The sequence below is a fragment of the Thalassophryne amazonica genome, chromosome 8 (genome assembly GCF_902500255.1).
Source record: "Thalassophryne amazonica chromosome 8, fThaAma1.1, whole genome shotgun sequence".
Classification (NCBI taxonomy): Eukaryota; Metazoa; Chordata; class Actinopteri; order Batrachoidiformes; family Batrachoididae; genus Thalassophryne; species Thalassophryne amazonica.
The window spans coordinates 58,890,666-58,913,615 of NC_047110.1; the positions used below are offsets into that span (position 1 = coordinate 58,890,666).

A 22,950-nucleotide genomic window follows, 5' to 3' on the forward strand; every position below is an offset into this window, starting at 1 on the left:
AAGTTGAAACCTCCCTCCAGCCTGAGGTCAAGAGCGCTCTGGAGCAGGTTTTCATCCAGGAAGTCTCTGTACATTGCTACATTTAACTTTCCCTCAATCCTGAATAGTCTCCCATTTCCTGCCACTGAAAACCATCCCAATAGCATGATGCTGTCACCACCATGCGTCACTGTAGGGATGGTGCCTGGTTTCATCCAAACATGACCCTTGGCATTCACACCAAAGAGTTCAATCTTTGTCTCATCAGACCAGATAATTTTGTTTCTCATGGTCTTTTGTTTCTCTTCAAGTGCCTTTTGGCAAACTGCAGGTGGGCTGCCATTTGCCTTTTATTAAGGAGTGGCTTCCATCTCGACACTCAACCATAAAGGCCTGATTGCTGCAGAAATGGTTGTCCTTCTGGAAGGTTCTCCTCTCTCTACAGAAGAATTCTGGAGCTCTGCCAGAGTGACCATCAGGTTCTTGGTTTGAGACACCTTCAGGCAAACTCCAGGTTGGCTGCCTTGTGCCACTAAGGAGTGGCTTCCTTCTGGCCACTCTACTGTACAGGACTGATTGGTGGATTGCTGCAGAGATGGTTGTCCTTCTGGAAGGTCCTCCTGTCTACACAGAGGAATGCTAGAGCTCTGACAGAGGGACCATCGGGTTCTTGGTCACCTCACTGACTTAGGCCCTTCTCCCCCGACTGCTCAGTTTAGACAGGCGGCCAGCTCTAGGAAGAGTCCTGGTGGATCTGAACTTCTTCCATTTACAGATGATGCAGGCTACTGTGCTCATTGAGACCTTCAAAGTAGTGGAAATGCTTCTGTACCCTTCTCCAGATTTGTGTGTCAGGACAATCCTGTCTCGGAGGTCTACAGACAATTCCTTTGACATCATGCTTAGTTTCAAGTCAACTGTCTGTTTTTAGTCAACTGTAGGACCTTATACACTGAACAAAAATATAAATGCAACACTTTTGCTTTTGCTCCCATTTTTTATGAGCTGAACTCAAAGATCTAAAACATTTTCTATGTACACAAAAGATCTAAATCTGAGGCCATGGTTCTCAGCAGGAAACCGATGGATTGCCCACTCTGGGTAGGGAATGCGGTCTTGTCCCAAGTGAAGGAGTTCAAGTACCTCGGGCTTGTTCACAAGTGAGGGGACAACAGAGCGCGAGACTACCCTGGAGAATCAGCGCAGCAGGGGTGGTATTGCATTCACTCTACCATACTGTTGTGACAAAAAGGGAGCTGAGCAAAAGGCGAAGCTCTCAATCTGCAGTTCAATCTTCAGTTCTACTCTCATCTACAGTTATGAGGGTTGGGTCATGACCAAAAGATCAGAGGGTGGCTGGTGTCTTCCTTAGAGATATGGTGAGAAGCTCGGTCATTCGTGGGGAGATCAGAGTAGAACCGCTGCTCCTTCACGTTTAAAGGAGCCAGATGACGTGGTTCGGGCATGTGGTAAGGATACCCCCTGGGTGCCTCCCTAGGGAGGTGTTTTAGGCACGTCCATCTGGGAGGAGATCCTGGGGAAGACCCAGGACCAGGTGGAAAGATTATATCTCCACACTGGCCTGGGAACACCTTGGGATCCCCCAGTCAGAAGTAGTCAATGTGGCACGGGAAAGGAAAGTCTGGGTCCCCTGCTGGAGTTGTTGTCCCTAAAACCCAATCCCAGACAAGTGGTTGAAGATGATGACAAAAGACCTATTTCTCTCAAATATTGGTCACAAATCTGTCTAAATCTGTGTTAGTGAGCACTTCTCCATTGCCGAGATAATCCATCCCACCTCACAGATGTGGCATATCAAGATGCTGATTAGACGGCATGACTATTGCACAGGTGTGCCTTACGCTGGCCACAATAAATGGCCACTCTAAAATGTTCAGTTTTATCACACAGCATAATGAGTCAGATGTCTCAAGATTTGAGGGAGTGTGCAATTGGCATGCTGACTGCAGGAATGTCCACCAGAGCTGTTGCCCATGAACTGAATTTCTCTACCATAAGCCGTTTGCAAAGGCGTTTCAGAGAATTTGGCAGTACATCCAACCAGCCTCTGCAGACCATGTGCGGTTGTGAGGCTGAAACCAGCCACCTGGACAGCTGCTGCAACAAACTGTCAGGAACCGTCTCAGGGAAGCTCATCTGCATGCTCATCATCCTCATTAGGGTCTCAACTCGACTGCAGTGCGTCATCGTAACTGACTTGAGTTGGCAAATGCTCACATTCGATGGTGTCTGGCACACTGGAGAGGTGTTCTCTTTTCAGATGAATCCCAGTTTCACTGTTCAGAGCAGATGGCAGACAGGTGTGTGCGGTGTCGTGTGGGTGAGCGGTTTGCTGATGTCAACTTTGTGGATTGAGTGGCCCATGGTGGCATTACGGTATGGGAAAGCGTATGTTATAGACAAAGAACACAGGTGCATTTTCTTGATGCCGTTTTGAATGCAAAGAGATATGCGATGAGATCCTGAGGCCCACTGTTGTGTCATTCATCCACGACCATCACCTCATGTTGCAGCATCATAATGCTAAAGAGCTAATCAATGTAGCAGCAACTTTGCAAAGCTGCACAGCGTAAACAAAGTATTTTAATCTCACTTGTTGCCTGCTTTCAGTCGGATTCATCATCACAGCCTGACAAAAACTCTTATCCACAGAAGACACCCTTGTTTTAGAATATAATGTCTGGAAATACTTTAATTTCTTATCATGGAAAAAAGTCCATCAGTGTGCGAGAGGTGGGGCTATGACATAATTGTTTCAGAAACCTGACCAATGAGACGTGCTGAAAGAAATTCCACCAGTGGAAGTATGTGCTGACTGATCAACAGCGCTGCTATTCGCGGTAGAGCAATTCGCAGACCACTTAAAGGCTCGCAAAATAACTGAAAATCTGAATTTTTGGGAAAAATCTTGAAAAAGTGGAAATCTGCATCAGTGAAATGGCAGATCCAGGGATGAAAGAGGCAAAAAACAAAAAAAGCTGAAACCCAAAATTATTGGGGGGGGATTCTTGAATTCTACAACCTCTGAAATGCAAACAAGCTATTCCAGACAATAAACTGCGGTGAGTGCAGCACCCATTTTGGTGAGGAAAAAAAACTAACAACTTTCCTTATTCAAAATCATTCCTCTAGTAGTATTTTGCAATTAGTAGGACTAGAAAGTCAGTTGGAAACCACACATGAAATACAGTGGTCTCTCGTTATAACGCAGTTCACCTTTCGCAGCCTCGCAGTTTCGCGGATTTTTTTAGTGCAATTTTGCATGCTTTTTTTTTTTTTTTTTTACAGCGCATTGTGTTCTGCGTCCTTATCAGGTGGGCCGGTCGTGGCACCGGCCGGCATCACCGCGATTGCTCTCACTGCCTCCGATGCGCTTTCTGCGGGCTCAGTAAATGCAGCAGCGGGCCACTCACACCGCCCTCCTCTCTGCTGTGCAGAGCTGCGCCAAATCTGGCAACAGGTCCAGAGACTACGCTCGATGTTTTGATGCGGATGTTGACCGCAGCCGCAGAGCTCCGTGGCCACCAAGAGAGGACTTGGATTCTTTCCGGGTCCCGCATCCGTACCCCCGAAGGCAGTGAGCGAAGGGAGAGTACGCGCATTGTGTTCTGCGTGTGTCTGTTTATAATCTTCTCGCACAGAAAAAAAAGAAAAAAAAAAAAGTGTTTACACACGAGAGAAAAGTGAGAAAATGTTCATGCCTGCTTGAGAAAAGTGTATAAAGTGTGTAGTGAGGGGTTTTACAGCCTTAAATAATCTATAACTAGAAGCACTCGGAGAGTGCAAACCTCCGCCAAGGCCATGGGGTCACTGATACCATAACATCTACACGCTGTGGAATCACTGAACCTAAAAAAGTCTAACAATGATGATTGCTAGTAAAAAAAGTTTCATCTGCTGTGACTGGATAGCATGTATCCTTAGCGCTTGGCATCACAGTTTATTGCAACTTGCACCTTTCCCAGAAGCTACTGTCATCTGAGCACTGATAATTGATATTGCATGTGCTTATAGACAAAATTCAATTATTCAACTAAACTGCAAATATATGAATTTTTTAACATTTATGAAACACTTCTCTAAATAAATAACAGTAAATTCTGAAATAGAACTATTTTTTAAGTGTTGCATGTGCTACACAAGGCCATAGCGTCACTGACCCTAAAGAGATTCCCTCCTTGGCACAGTGATCTATTCAACAATTCAGTGTATCAACCAAAACTATGATACATACACTTTTCTTTCCTTTATATTTGACATCCTTGACCATGAAAACATACCACTAGAACTTGGAATCACTTTTATGTCTTTATTAGTTCAAAAGTTATTGTATAAAAAGATTTTTCGGTAATGGCGGTTTTCTTCTGGATCTAGCTCCATAACATTTGAAGCTACATCAAATCTGATGAGACCTTACTGAATCAGTACAGATTCAGCTACAATTTGGTGTTAGTTGTGCATCTCTAGCTTCATTTGTCACCTCACACTGACACATTTTCTATTTTCCCTATATTTTTGCATATTCTGGATCACCAGAGCCGGAATCCGGATCCAATCATCACCAAACTTTGTTGTTTGATAGAACATTTGACTATGTTACACCCTAATTTTTTTCAAGCCTTTCTGCCTTGTTTTTGTGGAGTTAGAAACTAGAATGTCAAAATTCCCCCTATCCCGCAATGGTGAAGAATCCTTTAAAAAAATTCCTGGATCCGGATCACCACTAAAATTTAATCACTTGTTCCTCTTGTCATTTCCAACTACTCCACAAAATTTCATCAAAATCCGTTCAAAACTTTTTGATTTATCCTGCTGACAAACAGACAGACAGACAAACTCAACCAAAAACATAACCTCCTTGGCGGAGGTAATACTTGTAATTGCAAAAAATAGCGCTGACTACTTCGCGGATTTCGCTTATCGGGGGTTATTTTTAGAACGTAACTCCCGCGATAAACGAGGGACCACTGTATATAAAACCCAAATTATCAAGAAGCATTTCAGTGTTAAAGCAAAACATGTTCCAGATAATAAATCACTCCACATACTACACTGTACCATTGTCTTACCGGATTTCAATTACTGTGTAGAGATCTGGGACAATGACTACACAAGTTCAATAAAATCACTAATTATTCTTCAAAAAAAGGGCAATACGGATCCTTCATAATGTCGGCTATCAAGACCATACTGACTCACTCTTCTTAAAGTCAAAAATCTTAAAATTAACAGACATAGTAAAATTCCAAACAGCACAGATGTTGTACAAAGCAAAAATGACCCTTTTATTAACAAACATACAGAAATTGTTCAGGGATCAAAAGGAGATATATCAATTAAGAGGGGAAAAAGAACTTCAAAATTAATAAACTCCAAACAAACAAGAAAAGATTCTGCATTTCATTTTGTGGGGTGAGACTGTGAAACAGTGTGGGTGAGGAGTTAAAGTGGCATCCAAACATTTAGCAGCTTGAAACAAAATATAAAGAATGTGTTTTCACAGGATACAGGGATGAAGTGGGGGTATGAGAGTTACTAGGTGTTCACAGGAAACCATTATTATTTATCTTTGTCTTGTTTAAAATTGTATTGTAGCATGGCAGCACGGTGGCTTAGTGGTTAGCACTGTTGCCTCACAGCGAGAAGGTCGTGGGTTCAATTCCCGTGGCCTTTCTGTGTGGAGTTTGCATGTTCTAACCGTGTGTGCGTGGGTTTCCTCCCACATCCAAAAGACATGCGGATTAGGTGGATTGGAGTCCGTAAGTGTGTGTGGGTGTGTCTGTGCTTGTTTGTCTGTTTGTGGCCCTGCGACAGACTAGCGTCCTGTCCTGGGTGTACCCCCCCTCGCGCTCTATGACTGCTGGATAGGCTCCAGCCCCCCCCGACCCTTAATTGGACTAAACGGTAGAAGATGAATGAATGAATGAATGTATTGTAGCATGATTTATATTATTGCTGTTGCTGCTATCATCATCATCATCATGATTATTAACTGTATTACTTTCTGGAAAGCAGGGAAGGGGTGGTATTCATAACATAACATTTATTGTGTGATAAAACGTTTGTAGAAATAGTACATAAAAGCACATATCAAAAGTTAAAATCCATTGTAATAATTAAAACCACAGTAATACTAATTGCACAATTAGTACATAAGACACACATCCAAGTTAAAATAATAATAAAGAAAAAAAAATTGAAATAATACTGAAATATTATTATTTGATAAGTTTAGACTTCTTCCCACTCCTTTTTGAATGAACTTTATATTGTCTGTTGTTTTACTTTTTTATTATGTTATGATTCCAATGCATAAATAGAAATAAATGAATATTACAATTTGTAATGCATTTGACTCTAAAGCTAACTTTAACATTGAAAATGCCATAGACATGCTAATTAGGGATGTGAATCATGCAACAATTCACGATTCAATTCGATTCTGATTCTTTGGGTGATGATTCGATTCAGAATCGATTTTTGATTCAAAGAGCTCTGAGAAATAGTTACATTACTTAAAAATGTTTATGTTTAAGAAAATGCAGCTTTACAAGGTTAATCAAGTGATTCTAGATGTAAATTTACTTATCTGCTTTGCTCGTTCAGAGTTGGCTGGCAGTTTAGCAAAGCGCTGGTCAGTAGTCGACAGAGACCACTGCTCCGCTCCTTTTAGCTCCGGGTGATGGCGTAGCATGTGGGCTTGTGGATTTGAAGTGTTTGTACCGAAGTGTTTGTACCGAAGTACTTGACTTTCATTTTGCAGAATTTGCACACTGCATAAGTCATGTCAAGCTCCTTCTTATGCAGCAAATAATAAAATCTAAAATGCGCCCAAACATTTGCCTTCAGCAAAGACGGTGCTGGCTGAATTAGTTCTTCGTCCGCCATGCTAAGCTACAGCTCACGAATGTTTGAAGCATGATGAACCCTCCCCTCGCGGAGACGCTGTAGTACGGAAGCCGTTGCCTGACAAATAGTACACGCAGCAAGTAAGCAAGAAAATGTTTAAAAAAATGCCTTTTAAAAATCGATTCTTGGACATTTTGGATCACTCACTCACTCACTCACCTTTCTCCTCTCCATCATATCTCAATCAATCAGCCACTTCTCTCCTTTTAACCATTCATACTGCTAAGATTCAAAACTCTGACGCTCACTTCCACCCTTCTAACTTTCCTCTTCTCCCCCACATTCTCCGCCTCCTCTTCTACACAGTGTAAAGCCCTGGTCCCACCAAATAATGAACAATGAATGAGACACGCAGCATTTTTTTTTTTTTTTTGGTAGAGTCCAGTTATTCAACAATCGTGGGAGAATAATGGCTCTGAGAGGCTCTTAGAGGCAGAATATTTGGCTAACGAGGCTCATCTCTGAGCGTGGCGCTAATTTCAAAAAGTTCAAAATTTAGCAACAGTAGCGTGGGGCAGTTCGGGTATGAGGCACTACGACAAAAGGATTTTAGATGCATGTGTGTGGTGAGGACGAGGCTGTAAAAGCCCATTATCTGAGAACCTGGCAGCTACAAGGAGAGGACAGGCTATTTTGACTCGGCCTTCTTGCACACTACAAATCCACCTACTTTGTGTACCAGATGCTGTATATTAAATAATTATTTTGTAGTGGATTAATCATTTTCTGTCAGAGCTTTGAATCTGAAAACACCTCTAATCGCTTCTGGAGAGGACCGTTTCATCCGGACCCTTTTTTTCCCCCTCTCTCTCATGCACTGAGGTGGAAAACGCATTTGAAACAGCTTAAAAGGTAATTATTTGTAATGTTTTTTTATTGTAACAGCTTGGTAAAACAGTTGCATGTTCACTCCTATATCAATGTAAAGTATGTTTATGCTAGATTTAAGATCTTGTTATTGGATCAGATGAGCTTGGCTGTATGTGCGCACTGACGCAATGACTCGCGCTCAAAACGAGCATTTAGGCAGAACACCAGCTCACAAAAAAGCCATTCAAGGCTGGACGGGGTTCAAATGACAGGTCGGTCGTGGCTCACTAGAAGCTTATACCTGGCACATGTGAGGTACAGAGAAGCAAATAGAGGCGCCTTAGTAGCGGATACGTGACAGCTGAAAACAAGGACTATTCTTTGAATAATCGCTGACACACCCATGCGTGGCTCATTATTCATGGCTTATTATTCAGTGGGACTGAGGCTTTACATAAAAAAGCAACATTTAAAATCTCACCTATAATTCTATCCTTTCATCAATGCCACAGACACTCTAATATCACCCTCGTCTCTCCTCAAATGAAGCCAAGAACAGCAGCAACTCACAGTTGAACTCAAGGGACCTCCAGTGACCAATTACTGTTAATGACTTTCTTTGCGTGTGATTTCAGTGATCTCACAGAGGGTAAGTATGTGACAACTCCAACTAGATTAAGTAATGACGATTACTTTTTTCTGGATAAAACCTGAAACATTTTTAAGGCACTAAAGAAGTTCAGTTGACCTGACTCAACCAACAACCTCAAATCAGAATCCGGGGTGGGTGGGGGGGAGAGCAATGATTCTTGCATTTACTTTGACCTCTATTTAATGGAAGACTATAAGAACCAAAGATGCTTCATGTTTTGCGGTCAACTTCATTTCATTTGGTGCCTCCTGCATTTAAGGCATGCACATTAAATACACATTAAATAAAAAAATAAAATACAAATGTTGGGACTGCAGCAATTTATAGCTAGTAATGAAGTTTAAAAATATATAAAATGTTATTTAAACCAGGTGGTTTAAACAAGTGATTGTAATCACGATTTGATGTAAAATCAGTGTCCCTCTACATCCACCCATTTTTGATACCCACTTATTCCAACTAGGGGTCATGGGGGGGGGCTGGAGCCTATGCCAACATTCATAGGACATGAGGGAGAGTACACCCTGGACAGGACGCCAGTCTGTCGCAAGGCCACATATAGTCATACAAACATTCACAGTTTTCCATTCACTAGTTCACCAAACCTGCATGTCTTTGGAAGTGAGTGGAAGCAGGACAGAGCACCCAGAAGGAACCCATGCAGACATGGAGAGAGCATTTAAACCCCACACAAAAAGGGCGGGAAGCAATCCCACAACCTTCTTGCTGAGAGGCATCAGTGCTAACCGTTAATCCACTGCGCCATCTCTACAGTGCATAATATTAAACGATTCAAAGAACCTGGAGAAATTTCAGTGCATAAACAGCAAGAGCGCAAGGCAAAGCTAAACATCTGTGATCTGTGCTCCCTCAGACGGCACTACATCAAGAACAGTCATTCATCAATAGCTGACATAACCACATGGGCAAGAGATTACTTTGGGAAACCTGTGTCAAGTACTACAATATGGCATTATATTCACGAATGCCACTTAAATCTTTACTGTGCAAAAAAGAAGCCTTATGTTAACCTTGTCCAGGGGCTGTGTTGACTACTCTGCGCTCAGAGGCCTCTGGGTTGAACAATCACACAGCTGAAATGTGTATTGTGGTCAGACAAATCAGTGTCCAGATCTTTCTTGGAAGCAATGGACACAGTGTGCTCCAGACCAAAGACGAAAAAGACCAACTTAATGTATAAAGCTGACCATGTGTGCGTGTGTGTCAGCTATGCACAGCCACAGTAATTAAGCAATCCACACCAAACTTGCTATGTGACTGGGGGCACCAAGGGGGGAGGTCACTGGGGCCCTTAGGTTGAAAGCGTACACGCGCAAACACACACGATCAGCCTTATATATTAGATCACGACCTGCTCACTGGAGCCCTTATTTTCACAGTGCATGTGGTACTAAGGTCAAATAGCGAGCATCAGTGATGCCGGTAAAGCATTACTTTAGTAACACGTTACTCTAATCTGATTGCTTTTTTCAGTAACGAGTAGGCTAACGTGTTAATCTTTCCAAATCAGTAATCAGATTAAAGTTACTTCTCCAAGTCACTGTGCGTTACTATTATTTTTGCACTGCGGGTCGATGGCAGCATTAAATTTGGCCCGTGGGCAGAGGGTCCGGGGTTCAACTGAACTGCCCACTTTCAGTGAGCTGCGAGCTGTTCATCCACGGTTCTGCGCTGCAGCTCTGAGGTGAAAAACAGTTGTCACCACGCTTTGAGAGATGACAACAGCACACCTGCACTGAGCTTTACAAAGACATTTTTACGCTTTTCCCCCCTTTCTTTAAAACTCTGAGCTGCACTGTGTCCTCGCTAAAAACAGCTGATCCGCGAAGTGTTAACAACTAACACTTTTTTCCACCCAAATGTGCCTAAACTCTCTGAGGGAGACATGACGTAAAAAACGCTGATAAAACTTTTTTACCTGTCAATCTGGCCATGTTTTCTTAATAAATAAGCCAAAATCCATTCTTCATGTTCAAATGCCAAAGCAGGGGCTAATCCAGATGGAAAAGGGGAGTTCAGCAGGGCAGGGACGTGACCCCCCCACAACACCCCTGGATTAAAGGTTCACTTTTGAAGCCTTTGTTTTACTACTACTGTTACTACTACTAATACTATTTGTAATAATTTCAATAACTAAAATGTTTAGAGAGAATGCTGTCAACAGTTAAATATGAGGTCAAGAAAGATGTATCTATTTTATTTTTTATAACAAGTGTTTATGTTCACTGAAGTCAAGAAAGAGTGGCTATAAAGTGAGTATTAGCAAAACTAGTTATTTTCATGTTGAGGTGACAGGGGTGTTGTCAGCAGCTGCTGAAAGTAACTAATAATATAACTAGTAATCTAACTTAGTTATCTTTAAAACTGAGTAATCAGTAAAGTAACTAAGTTATTTTTTCAAGGAGTAATCAGTAACTGGATTACTTTTTCAAAGTAATGGTGGCAACATTAGCAAGCATCACACTTTATTTACTATGTAGTAGCGGCTAGCTAGGGTGCACTTTAATTACAATCTGAACGGGCCAGTGTGCACTTCGTGCGAGTTAAAGCGTACATTTTTTTTTTCAGTTAAATGTACTTCTTGTGTACTGCATGCCAGAGCATTGCAGTGATAAGCTATCACCTTTCTATCATCACTTGAGTCTCATGAATGTCAGAAAATGCTCTATGAAAATTAATGATGACAACATACACACAATGCAATGCAATTTACTATACCTTAACTAAAGTGACATGAAATATACAATGACATGGCTAAAATTCTTCCTATTACCCGTGCGTAGAACAGATAACTCTGTTAGTACTGTTATTATAAGCAACAAATCCAAAAGCCAGGGTTTGTGTCAATGCCCTCTGCAAAAGTAATTTACACTTCTGTGATGGCAGCATGAATGCAGAAAAGTACACTGAGATTTGAGAGCAACATATTGTATGTCACTTTCAAGACATGTTTTTGAGGGACATCCACGTCTTTTCAACAAGCCAATACAAAACCACATTCTGCGCACAGTACAAAGGTGGTTATCGAAGAAGAGGGTACAGGTACTGGACTGGCATGCCTACAGTCCTGACTTGTCCACAACACACACACACACACACACACACACACACACACACACACACACACACACACACACACACACACACACACACACACACACACACACACACACACACACACACACACACACACACAGAGAGACAGAGAGAGAGAGAGAGAGAGAGACAGAGAGCGAGAGATGTGTTTACAGAAAGAATGGGATAAAATGAAGCCGGAAACACTTAACCACTTGGCATCACAGTGCCAAAATGTCTTAAGCCTTGTGAGAAGGAATGGCAACATTACAATGTGGTAAATGCTTTAGAGAGAAAGAAAAAGAAGTCAAAGTAAATGAAAGAATCACCACAGGGTTTTTTTTTATTTTTAAAGTTTGCCTTTTTCATACATCCTGACTTTTTCTCATTTGGGGTTGTACTTGAATATTTAAATGATGGAAAATGAATAAATTCTTTATCCAGGATGCACCCAATTGTGCAAACTCCTTCCTACACACACACACACAATCATTCTGCAGGTTTTCCAATGAAAACAGGAAGAGCCACCAGTCAGGTTCATCTCAGCTCAAGCAGCTGCCCTAGTTGCATCCTATTAATGGTCCTCAGCCCATCAATAAGACATGCAGCTGGCTCCTGCATGCTGCCTGTCTGCCTGGCACGCTCTTTCACCCTACCTTTGCTTTACAATATGTATGAGGTTTTTGGCATGCCTGCAGAGCCTCTGCACAATGAATAACTAATGGAGGGTATTCGTAAAACATACAGCAGCTACATTTCCACCTCCTCCGACATGAGCAGAGAGTGTGATTGCGTAGAGGCCGGAATACTTTATAAAATGAGTTCAGTAGACCAGCAAGGGCCAAATTACACAAAAAAAATCACAATCATAAGATAACTACTTCAACACTCAAAAGAGAGAATTTTGAATGACAAGTAATGAGCTGAAGGAGAGTGAAACAAATGCAGATATGCCATTAGAAAAGCAAACCAATATTACAGAATTATCCTGCTCCACATATAAAAATCCCATTACAGCCACAATAAATCTGAATTGCCATTTCTGAGGAGCAACTGCTGCTTCCAGCTGGTGTGCTTTGCTCAAAGTGTAATAAAACATCTGCTTCAGTCCGACAGATAAACAAACAGCTCTCCATCACTTCAAGACACCCACTCAAATAAATTCAAGGGAGCAATTATCCTAGAACAAAAGGTCACCAAGTGGGCATTAATTGAATTCCAATATGTCTCTCTCGTCATCCAGTCAGCCATTTGGGTGGACCCAAAGACTGCAAGTTTCAACTTGAGTAATAACGAGGATACCACGAACATTGTACTGAGGGTGAAACCAATCACTTCAGTTTTTGGGGGAGTACAGCTGAACAATGATCAGCAGATGGTATTTAGAAGCCGTGATGCACAACAGACATTACTGCTGAGTGCTGTTGTGTGCAAAGTCAACTGCACAGAAGAGCTGTGATGGCTGACTGCAGTTTGTACCATCTCAGCTAGCTTGCAGAGTTGGCTGTATTCTGCTCACCCTCTACCTCTCAAGTCCCACAGCTATCCAGGTCAGCAGTGAGGGATGAGGCTCCTCGTTAAAACCTTAGCCAATTAAAGCAATACAGGCAGCAAAGGGGATTCTCAAGAGCTCTCTGGTTCACATTTATACACACACACAACAAGGCACTGAAGATGCCACCGAGACCAAACCTGGCGCAACAGACCAGCACTTGAGTGCTATACTTGTTGTTTATATAGTGAATTCATTGCTCAGCAAAAGTATTAGTTTGGAAAATTATATTAACACATTTAATTCATGTAGAAGAGGCAAATCTGCACTAACACTTTAGTGGGTAATACATTAGATTCTGCTCACTAAACAGCTGAGACTACTTTGTGCATGATAAAGAGTGGGTGGGACAAAGGAATTTAGCTGTATATAAATTTAGGTGCAGGTTTGCCTCTAGCCAAGGTCATATAAAGGAATAAAAGGGGGTATACACACGGTGAGGGGCAGATTGGGAAGTCCACGTACCCCGATGATGGCATTCAGCTCGGTCATAGTCACCTGTTTAGCCCGCTCCACTGCCTGAGCAACCTGCTGCTGGTGCTGTGGGAAGACATTTACACATGAATAGGAGCTGCCAACATCCATCAAACAGCCATACCCACTTTTCACTTAAATTTGACATTGGCATTTAGATTTTACACTGGCCATAATCGGCCCAGAATGAACTGCTTCATAAACATTAACATCCCCCCCCAAAACACCTCCACCAGTCAACTAAAATTCCAGTACCACTGCTTACGATGCTTGATGTCCATGTTCTATTTTTACGTGTCTACGAGAAAGCCGTGCAAGTTTATCTGATTTTCCAAGAGTGTGACCATGAAGTCTTGGAGATGAAGTGACATCACGTTATCTCAACAGGACAGCTGTGATGTGGACACAGGACTTTGTAGCAGTTAGTACCGCTATTTGTTAGCAATGTCTATGCTTACCAGCTTACTGACTGTGGCTGGACAAATGAAAGAATCAAAAGATACAAAACTGATAATGCCGATCGGATGTTTAATGACCATCATGTGGAACCCTGAAATATCGAAGTATAAGAAGCCGTGTGACTCAAGAAGCAGCGTTGGACAGCAGGACAATAATTTCCATGACTGCTGTGTGCGGCTTAAGGAGAAGTAAAATCAGCGGGATGCGGTTGTAGCGCAAGGTGTTCATGTGTTCATTTATTATTTGTTACTTAGTTTGTCCAGTCTGGTTTATGCTTATTGGATGTGTTTTTAAAACTGGCTGTGACAGTTAGAGCGCAACCGGAAGAATGAAGGACTGTAAATCTCTTCAGAATAAGGCAAATAATAATGTTCCCCCTATGGTTTGGAAGACCTTAGAGGGTTCTGAACGGTGTCAGTGATGAACTGAAAAATTCCATCACTGTGCCGTTGCCTTGTTTTAACCATGGTGGGATTTTAAAGATGTTCAATGCGTCATTTGTTTTTCCATCTTGGACAAACTTTGGTCATTTCTTGCATTTCTCTGGAGCCCTTAACTTTACTGTAGATGCCATAATATCACTGAGAGGTTTTCCAGAATCACCAAGGTTGTGGTAAATTTGTACTACGGGCATGCTATGTTTGTTTTTGTACACATCACACGATACAACCCTGGCACATTACATCGTCAACCAGTGAACTAGATCAGTGGTTCCCAAGCCTGGTCCACAGAGACTCACTAACATGCAGTTTTTATTTCTCTGTGCGCTGCCACAAGCTGACTACCTCATTCAGGTGTGCTCAACCTATCAAGAGCCAAAAGAAACTGGAATGAGCTAATCAGCTTTTGACAGAGCAGGGAGAGATGAAAAATATACACGTTAGGGGCTCCTTGAGGGTTTGTGTTGGGAACCACTGTGCCAGATCATAAGCAACAGTGATCTTCTCATACTGCTTTGTCAAAGTTATAACCCGCATCTTGGAATGCATGTCTGTCAAAGTGAGAATGGGACTTAAACCTCGTCCACACGGAAATGGGTACGATCTTTTTCTTTGTCGTTTTCAAAAAGTGTTCCATAAACACAGCACAGTTTCAAAAAATATCTGCGTACACACTAAACCACTAAAAACTACTGGAAACACTGTAATATGAACACCAGGCCTGTATGTGGCGCAGTAAAGCTACCACAAAAAAAACAAAAAAACAGAAGAAGATGTGGAACATGCGCATATGAAGCTGAACTTCTGCTTTGAGTCACCCTGGATTATAAATCGACTAAACTACAAGAGAATGTTGACTAGGAATCATGTCAATCCAAATACGCTGATATAATGGACATGTTTCAGTCGCAATACCTGAGACACCCGACAGACAAAGACGTGTCGTCTTGCAGCCAGGGTTAAGCCTGAGGTGAGTGAGGTGGGGCTATGACACCATCATTTCACAAAAGTTGTGTATTGGTTGTACACAAAAACACAAAAGGTGATGTTTTCAGATTTATCCACTCTGGGACCAGTTTTCAAAAAGTAGCATTTTCATGCTCCAAAAACGTCAGTTCCGTGTGGATGAAACACCAATACAATGCAAAACTTTTGCAGATACAACTAATCTCATCTCTTTGTGGATGGACCCTTAAATGCAGCCAGATATCCAACCACTTTCTGTGCTTGTTCATTAAAATGGAAAAGAGCTGCTGATCACCACATAGGTACACGTCTTGATGAGAGCAGGGAAGATTCTAGATTGTACCTTTGAAGGATGCTTAATACGTTTAGCGTGAAACCTCAATATTTATCTGTAAAAAGGCGGATGAAAACTAATTTTGCACAATACAGCCTCTTAATGAGTGTGATCCAAAAACCCACACTGAATTAAGTGTTTAATGAACAACTTTACCCAAACATTTTAGAAGAAGGATCCTTAAAAGCAGAGGTACCAATGTATTTCTGATACAAATTTTATTTATTTATTTTTAATTAAAGCGTGACACTGTTTAGCAAATTTAAAACTCACCTCTTGTGACAGGAAAGGCATAATTTGAGCTAAAATTGCGTTGAGTCTTTTGGCAATCTCCGTCTGGAAAACAAAAGAGCAGCAAAATGAGACACTAAAGTATGAAGCAGACAGTGAGTTCGTGTAACCCCGCCTTTAATGTTTACACCGATTAAGTCAATTACTGCGGCAATCAGAACTGCTTGACTCAACATCCTCTAAACAGCGTGATATTGACATTTGAAATATTTAAAACATTAGGAGAGCCCAGGGGGATGGAGCACAGCTGTGCTGAGAGTGCACTCCATGCTAAACGGATATGAGCAGGCAGATTGCTGCTGTGTTGAGAGGATCCTCTCTCTTGCTCCATCTTCCTTCCTCCCTCATCTCCGACTACACTGTCCTGCAGTTAACTTCAAGAATTAAACCACACCCGAGGAGTTGGACCCGCTGCCCAGACTTTTAGTGTTTATTTACACATGGCCAAGCATGCGATGGCATTAAAGGCTACAGCTGGACAATCAACAAAGATAGAAACCACAATAACCTCCACGACAGCACCTCTAGACTATAATCAGCACCATTAGAGGACAACTAACAGTCAAAGAGTGCAATCAGCTAAAACTGTGCCTTTCTGAAGCCCGGGCCATTTCTCACTGCAAATCAACCGCCTAACCCACCGCCCTCCTCGCCTCTCATCCATCCTCACAACCCTGTCTCCATTCTTCCGCTTGTCTACCAAATGCCATGGCAACAGCTGCAGCCCTATCTTGCTGGGATCATTATGCAAATGGAACCTCTGCTTGACCGTAACAGGCTTTAAAAATCATATTACGTGCTTGGAGGCAGGTCATTAAATTGAATTTTCAGCCTGTCGATCACATGAACGGTGGATAAAAAGCTGGGGTGTGCTCAACTCACCCCCCACCCACCACTTGTAAAAACGCTGCTCAGCCAGCCTATTTCGACTCCTTCTTCCAGAGATGGAAGATGAGACTCAGGTTCAAGCTCTGCACTAGGAGCAGAAAAATAACACTGCCAAAGCTGCGTCATCAATGGAATTTATGAGCCACAGTTCAACCCAGGGCCACTGCAGAACCCAAACACATCATAGGGATTTTCTCTGACTTTTCATTTGGAGCAGCACACACAATGTACTCTGCAGACTGCCAGCTTATTTATTACATATGGCAGAAATGCCAGCCAGTTTTGGCAGCCAGACATATTACATCTGAGCGCTGCCAGAGAGATTGGAGAGTAATGTCCAACAGAACAAGACCTGCTGACCCCAGATGCAACATGGATAGCCACTCAGCCAAACAAGCCAGCGGGACAAACAAGCACAACTTGCAATATCAAATGGAAATCACAGAATGTGAGGCAATAATGTGAAACAAATATGAGAACAAGAGGTACAGAAAGTATTATCCCTCAGTGCTGAAATGATTACAAAGTAGTATAGACAATTCAGATACATGGAATAATGGCTGAAATTTATTTTCAAGGAAAACACATGCTCAAAGGTTGTAGGCTCTGAATTTTGATGATTTGGCCTGTTGTGTCCATTTTCAATTTCAAATATTTTGATTCAGGACTATTGGTTGGACAAATGTGGCAATCTGGAAATGTTGTGTTGGACTGGGAAATTGAGACAACCATTTTTTTTTTGGCCATCTCATAGATTAAATAATACAGACACATTAAACAGCTAAGCATAACTATTGATCTGATACACCTCCCCTGCTTGCCACAGTAGTTGCTGCCCTATTATACAGGTATTGCTATGGTAGTAAATCTTTGGTGATGTAATACCTCATTTAACTAAGTGGCTAATCTCAGTATTGCTCTGGTTATACACATAATTGACAAATATCAGATCATAACAACCAACACCAAATGTCCAATTATCTCCACTGATGACATCAGACTGGAATTATTTTGCTTCATGCAATAGTTTCACATGGTGTACTACAGGTGAGGTTTGACTGAAATCCACTGACCGGTCTAGGAGAAGTTGCTCTAATAAGACTTTTGGACAGAATGATGGGGTGATTACCATATAAAACATTTCCATGGAGATTATTAAAAAAAACACAATAATGAAAAGACTGACAATAATTACAACATAGTCATAGCTTTACCCTTGTCCACTACCATTTGCTGAAAAGTCCAGTGTCCTGACAGAAAGTATGTGTGACCAACAACCCCCATCCCACCCCCAAAAAGCAACAAAGTGGTTGCAAAAAGGGTTTACGGGTGTTAATATTAATGCAATGCCATAAGTGCTCTAGCAAGAGCTCAAGAAAGCCCTCAGAAATGGCTGAAAAGCTACAGAGCATGTATAATCCATGTTTGTTGAGATAAGCCATGTCAATAGCAGTCCAACATTTGACAGGATTTGTGAAAAGGCCTTGAGCGCACAAGTCTACTCCTCTGTAGCTTAGTGTCATGGTGACAGCTGGTTGGGAAAGGTCAGAAGGTCACTGATCCAACATGCCCCAAACAACTGGCAGCCTCTCGTCTCTCACAACATGCAAATACATGGAAAAGGCATCAAGTCAGGTCACTGCTTCTGTCAAAACACATACAGTGCGAGGAGGTTTTTTTCCTTCCCTCCCATCTGTTGACAGATAAAAATGGGACTGTTGTCACTTTAAGTAGATGACAGCTCAGCCCTCGAGAGGCCAGCTTTGCGCTGCTGCTACACAATTACAGGTACTCGGATCGGTGTAGCACCACTTTAAGAGCACTCTCAGGCTGGCTTGTCAGTGGTGTGCAGAGAGGAATCCGCTGCCATGAGCAGTGGGAAAATGGAGCTGAGACACTAATGAGCATTAAATACAGAATGAAAACAACCGATGGGTCCGGTCACACAGTACATCTGTGAACACGCTCAATGAGGCACATTTACCTCACCTCTAATTTGTCCACGATGAAAGTGTTGTTGATTTCCTGATTTTTCTAGGGCAGAGAAAATCGGAGCTGCACTTCTTCAAAGCAAAAAAAAAGAAAAGAAAAAAGTACACTGAATTGCCGTGTGACTGATCAAATCCACTGCTAATATGAAGCAGGTCTGAAACAAACTTTTCAATGGCATCATAAGTTATGTGTTACTTGTTGTTACTGAGGCCAAAATCCTGCCTCAAGTGGTGAACCCACCAACCATGATCATCAGTATGATAGTAATTAAGACACATTTCCAAACAAAAGTCATGTTAGGTGTGTCAAGAACACTGAATGCTTTGGGGCAATTGGCATGTATTCTGGACATGCCGACAACACGAGGCATGTCTAGAGCATTCTGACACGTTTGGGCTGTTAAAAAAAAAAAAGGAATCACACAGCACACACATACACGGACGTGAATCCATGTGTCTGCTGGATTTGGACAAAGATTGTGCGGAGTACACAGTGTCGACACGGTTGCAGACACAGTCACGGACATGGCTCCAAATGTCCTTGCGTGTGTAAAAAGATTTCTGGTGAGGCAACGCATCAGTTGCCTCACCATCAACGCATCAGGACATGTACGTGCACTCAAGAAACAAATGTCCAGAGGTAACACTGGGTATGTCAGTGGCCGCTGGATAAACATCTGTAGGAATACTACAAACTTTAACACCCGTTTACTCTGCTGCCTGAATGTCAAATGATCATATATCAAAGTACACACTGTAAAAAATGTCCGTGAAAATTACAGTGAAAAACTGTGAAATGGCAACAGGAATAAACCGTAAAGCAAGAAGAAGCTTATTGTTGTAGAATAAACATTGAATTACCATAAATTTAAAAACTGTCAAAAATGTTATTTTTAATTGTTTTAACATGTGAAATATATGGTGAAAAGCTGAAATGGTGACAGCACTATGGTGACAGTCATTAAAAATAGCACATTACTGTATTATTCACGGTGTAAATACCTTAAATAAAAAAAACATACTGTCAACGATATTTTTTACTATTTTAAGATGTGAAATATAGAGTGAAAAACTGAAATGGCAATGGTAATAGATTGTAATATTAAAAACAGCATATTACTGTATAACTACTTTAGGTTGTTACACTTCTTAATGTTGTATTATCAGCAGAAGGATTTTCGATTCAATGTTTAATGTCGGGACAAAAACTGAATCTTCCTGTATTACTCTCCACAAAGCCCCAGCTGTGGAAACAAAATCAGCATTACAGTATGACACAAGCCAGTTATTAAAGTTGTGTTTTCCCCAATTAGTTACTGTCCCCCCCCGCCCCAATTCAGCTTCATGTTCCTATTTGACGTTATTATGCATTGCTGTATGCAGTATGTATGTAGTACATGGTGAACCCTCTTACAGCCGTCTGATTGGGATGCTCTTAAAATACTATGGATGTTACACTGAAAGTCACTGCAGTACACTCTAGTCCTTTTTGGCGACCTAAAGCGCAAGTGTTTTTTCACGATGACAAGGAATGTGCTGTTAGACTAACATGCCCATGGGTGCACGCCTGAGTGCAAGTAACTTTGGTATCAAAGGAATACAGGCATAAAAATGACGACCGTATCAGATGGAAACTAACAATGACACCTGTGTTGCGTCATCTGCCTGTTTTGTGCATGGATGACGACAGAGGCTTATGATCCTAAAAAAAAAAAAATGCTGCTACCACAAACACTATAAAAGCCTATAATTGTCTTTATTAAGTCATGGCTTAAAACACAGTTACTTTGTGTTTAGATGAGTGGCTCTGACACCCAACAACTCACATCCTGAAATTATTACACTGCTATGCTCCAGCAACTAGTGCCAGATGACTGAGAATATGGAAGCAATGATAGCTTGAAGGACTAGTATTTCTCCAACCGCTTCCCCCTGCATGTCTCCTTTGTATGAATACTGCAGACATTACACTGTCTGACAAAGTTTTTTTTGGCTTTGTCTCTGGCAAATACTTTACTACTTAGCCAATCACTCCTGCACCCAATGCGTGTGTGTTAACGACAACAGGTAACAACCACATTTGATTGAGCTTCACCAAACCCTGAACCCGATGGGGCAGTTGGAAACTAGCACCAGATGATGGTAATTACTGGCTGACATCACACAGCAGAAATTAGCTGTCAGATAACCCCGCCACATCAGTCCATCTGAGCGGTGCTCATGCGTATTCCAAAATATGTCGCTGCACCATAATGAAAAAGGCACAGTTGGAGGAATGAATATCGCCTCGCCAGGATAAATCTCCTGGCTGGAAAACAATATGCCCACATAATTTGCCTCAAACCCTTCTTGTTAAGCGCTCCCAATCTTCGCCACCTCTCCTACATGAGTCTTAAAATGGGAAGGTGGAGGTGGGGAGGGCGGGGGTCCACACTGTTTGCTCACAAACATGCCGTTCGGCGGGTTAGGGCCCCACTGATGAATTATTCAAGCACTTCCATCAGCTCTGTTGAGGCTCCTGATAAAAGTCAGGCGCTAAAATGGATCAGTCGATTAACCTGTTTACATAGAGCTGGGCAGCTGCACCTCCCCCAGCTCTATTATCCAACATGTCTCCAACGTGCAGACCCTCCACCTCCCTCCTATAGCTGCCGGAGCCCTGACAGACATGTGGCAGTGTGACACACAGCTGAGACGCTGATGGATCACTCCACCACACCAGGCCACCATCATTAACCACACTCGCTTGTTACAGCGAAAAGGACCATTAAGGGCAATCTAGCGATTCAGACTATTTTTATCTCTTCAAATACCAATGTGATTGATACCTAAAGCATTTTCCCTCCGCTTCAACAGAGAAACATTTGTACATTAAACAACACACAATAAGCAGAGGACCTTTGGGCCAGTCTTTAATTAAATGAAATATAACTTATTAGCAATCATTACGGTTAATCGTTAAATCAAAAGCTGAGCTTGACAAAGTCTGTCTTCAAACTTACCAAATGACCGACAAATCTCACCTCAACTTAATGAAAAATTCCAAGGAATTGCTGTCAGTGAAGGTTCTTCACCTTCCATGCAAGAGATCTAGACGTTTAGTCTAGAGCAGCAGGGTTTTGTTCATTTTTAAAATCACCAACTCATACGTCACCTCAAAGTACTTTTCCCAATTAATGCCAAGACTTTACCAATCCCATGAACAAGCAGACACACTCAAACTGATTCATTGGATTCGAGTTCCATGTAATAAATATATGGAGTCCCAACTACATTAAACTGAATTATCTTGCGCAGATGTGCTTTATTTGAGTTGGGGCTACATATATTTATTAGCTGGAAATCCTGCACATAATTGAACTGAGTTCATCCAATGAGTCATATTTTTTTTTTGAGTGGAGGCAAAACGCCTAAATTTTTTATTTTTTTTAATTAGAAAAAGTCACTTGGATAAGTGGTAAACTCATAACCAACCAAAAGTCTAAGAAAGGGCAACAGTACCAACAACTAAGTGAATGCTGATTGCCTTGTTTGTGTGCAGTAGATCTTTTTATACATACACTCAACAAAAATATAAACGCAACACTTTTGGTTTTGCTCCCATTTTGTATGAGATGAACTCAAAGATCTAAAACTTTTTCCACATACACAATATCACCATTTCCCTCAAATATTGTTCACAAACCAGTCTAAATCTGTGATAGTGAGCACTTCTCCTTTGCTGAGATAATCCATCCCACCTCACAGGTGTGCCATATCAAGATGCTGATTAGACACCATGATTAGTGCACAGGTGTGCCTTAGACTGTCCTCAATAAAAGGCCACTCTGAAAGGTGCAGTTTTGTTTTATTGGGGGGGGGGATACCAGTCAGTATCTGGTGTGACCACCATTTGCCTCATTTAGTGCAACACATCTCCTTTGCATAGAGTTGATCAGGTTGTCAATTGTGGCCTGTGGAATGTTGGTCCACTCCTCTTCAATGGCTGTGCGAAGTTGCTGGATATTGGCAGGAACTGGTACACGCTGTCATATACGCCGGTCCAGAGCATCCCAAACATGCTCAATGGGTGACATGTCCGGTGAGTA

The 22,950-nt window shown here is 41.8% G+C and overlaps 1 protein-coding gene across 6 annotated transcripts in view; it reads right to left on the minus strand.

Moving 5' to 3' along the window:
- tle3a (TLE family member 3, transcriptional corepressor a) overlaps window positions 1-22,950 on the minus strand; it is a 56,029-nt gene that overhangs the window by 24,048 nt on the left and 9,031 nt on the right. For 3 of the 6 annotated variants that reach the window (XM_034176396.1, XM_034176397.1, XM_034176394.1), the window contains 2 exons: window positions 15,966-16,028; window positions 13,455-13,559 (listed from right to left, as the gene is read on the minus strand). In XM_034176396.1, the coding sequence (XP_034032287.1) occupies window positions 13,455-13,559; window positions 15,966-16,028 (168 nt within the window). The remainder of the gene's footprint in view (window positions 1-13,454; window positions 13,560-15,965; window positions 16,029-22,950) is intronic. The other 3 variants (XM_034176400.1, XM_034176398.1, XM_034176399.1) reach the window with 2 other exon arrangements.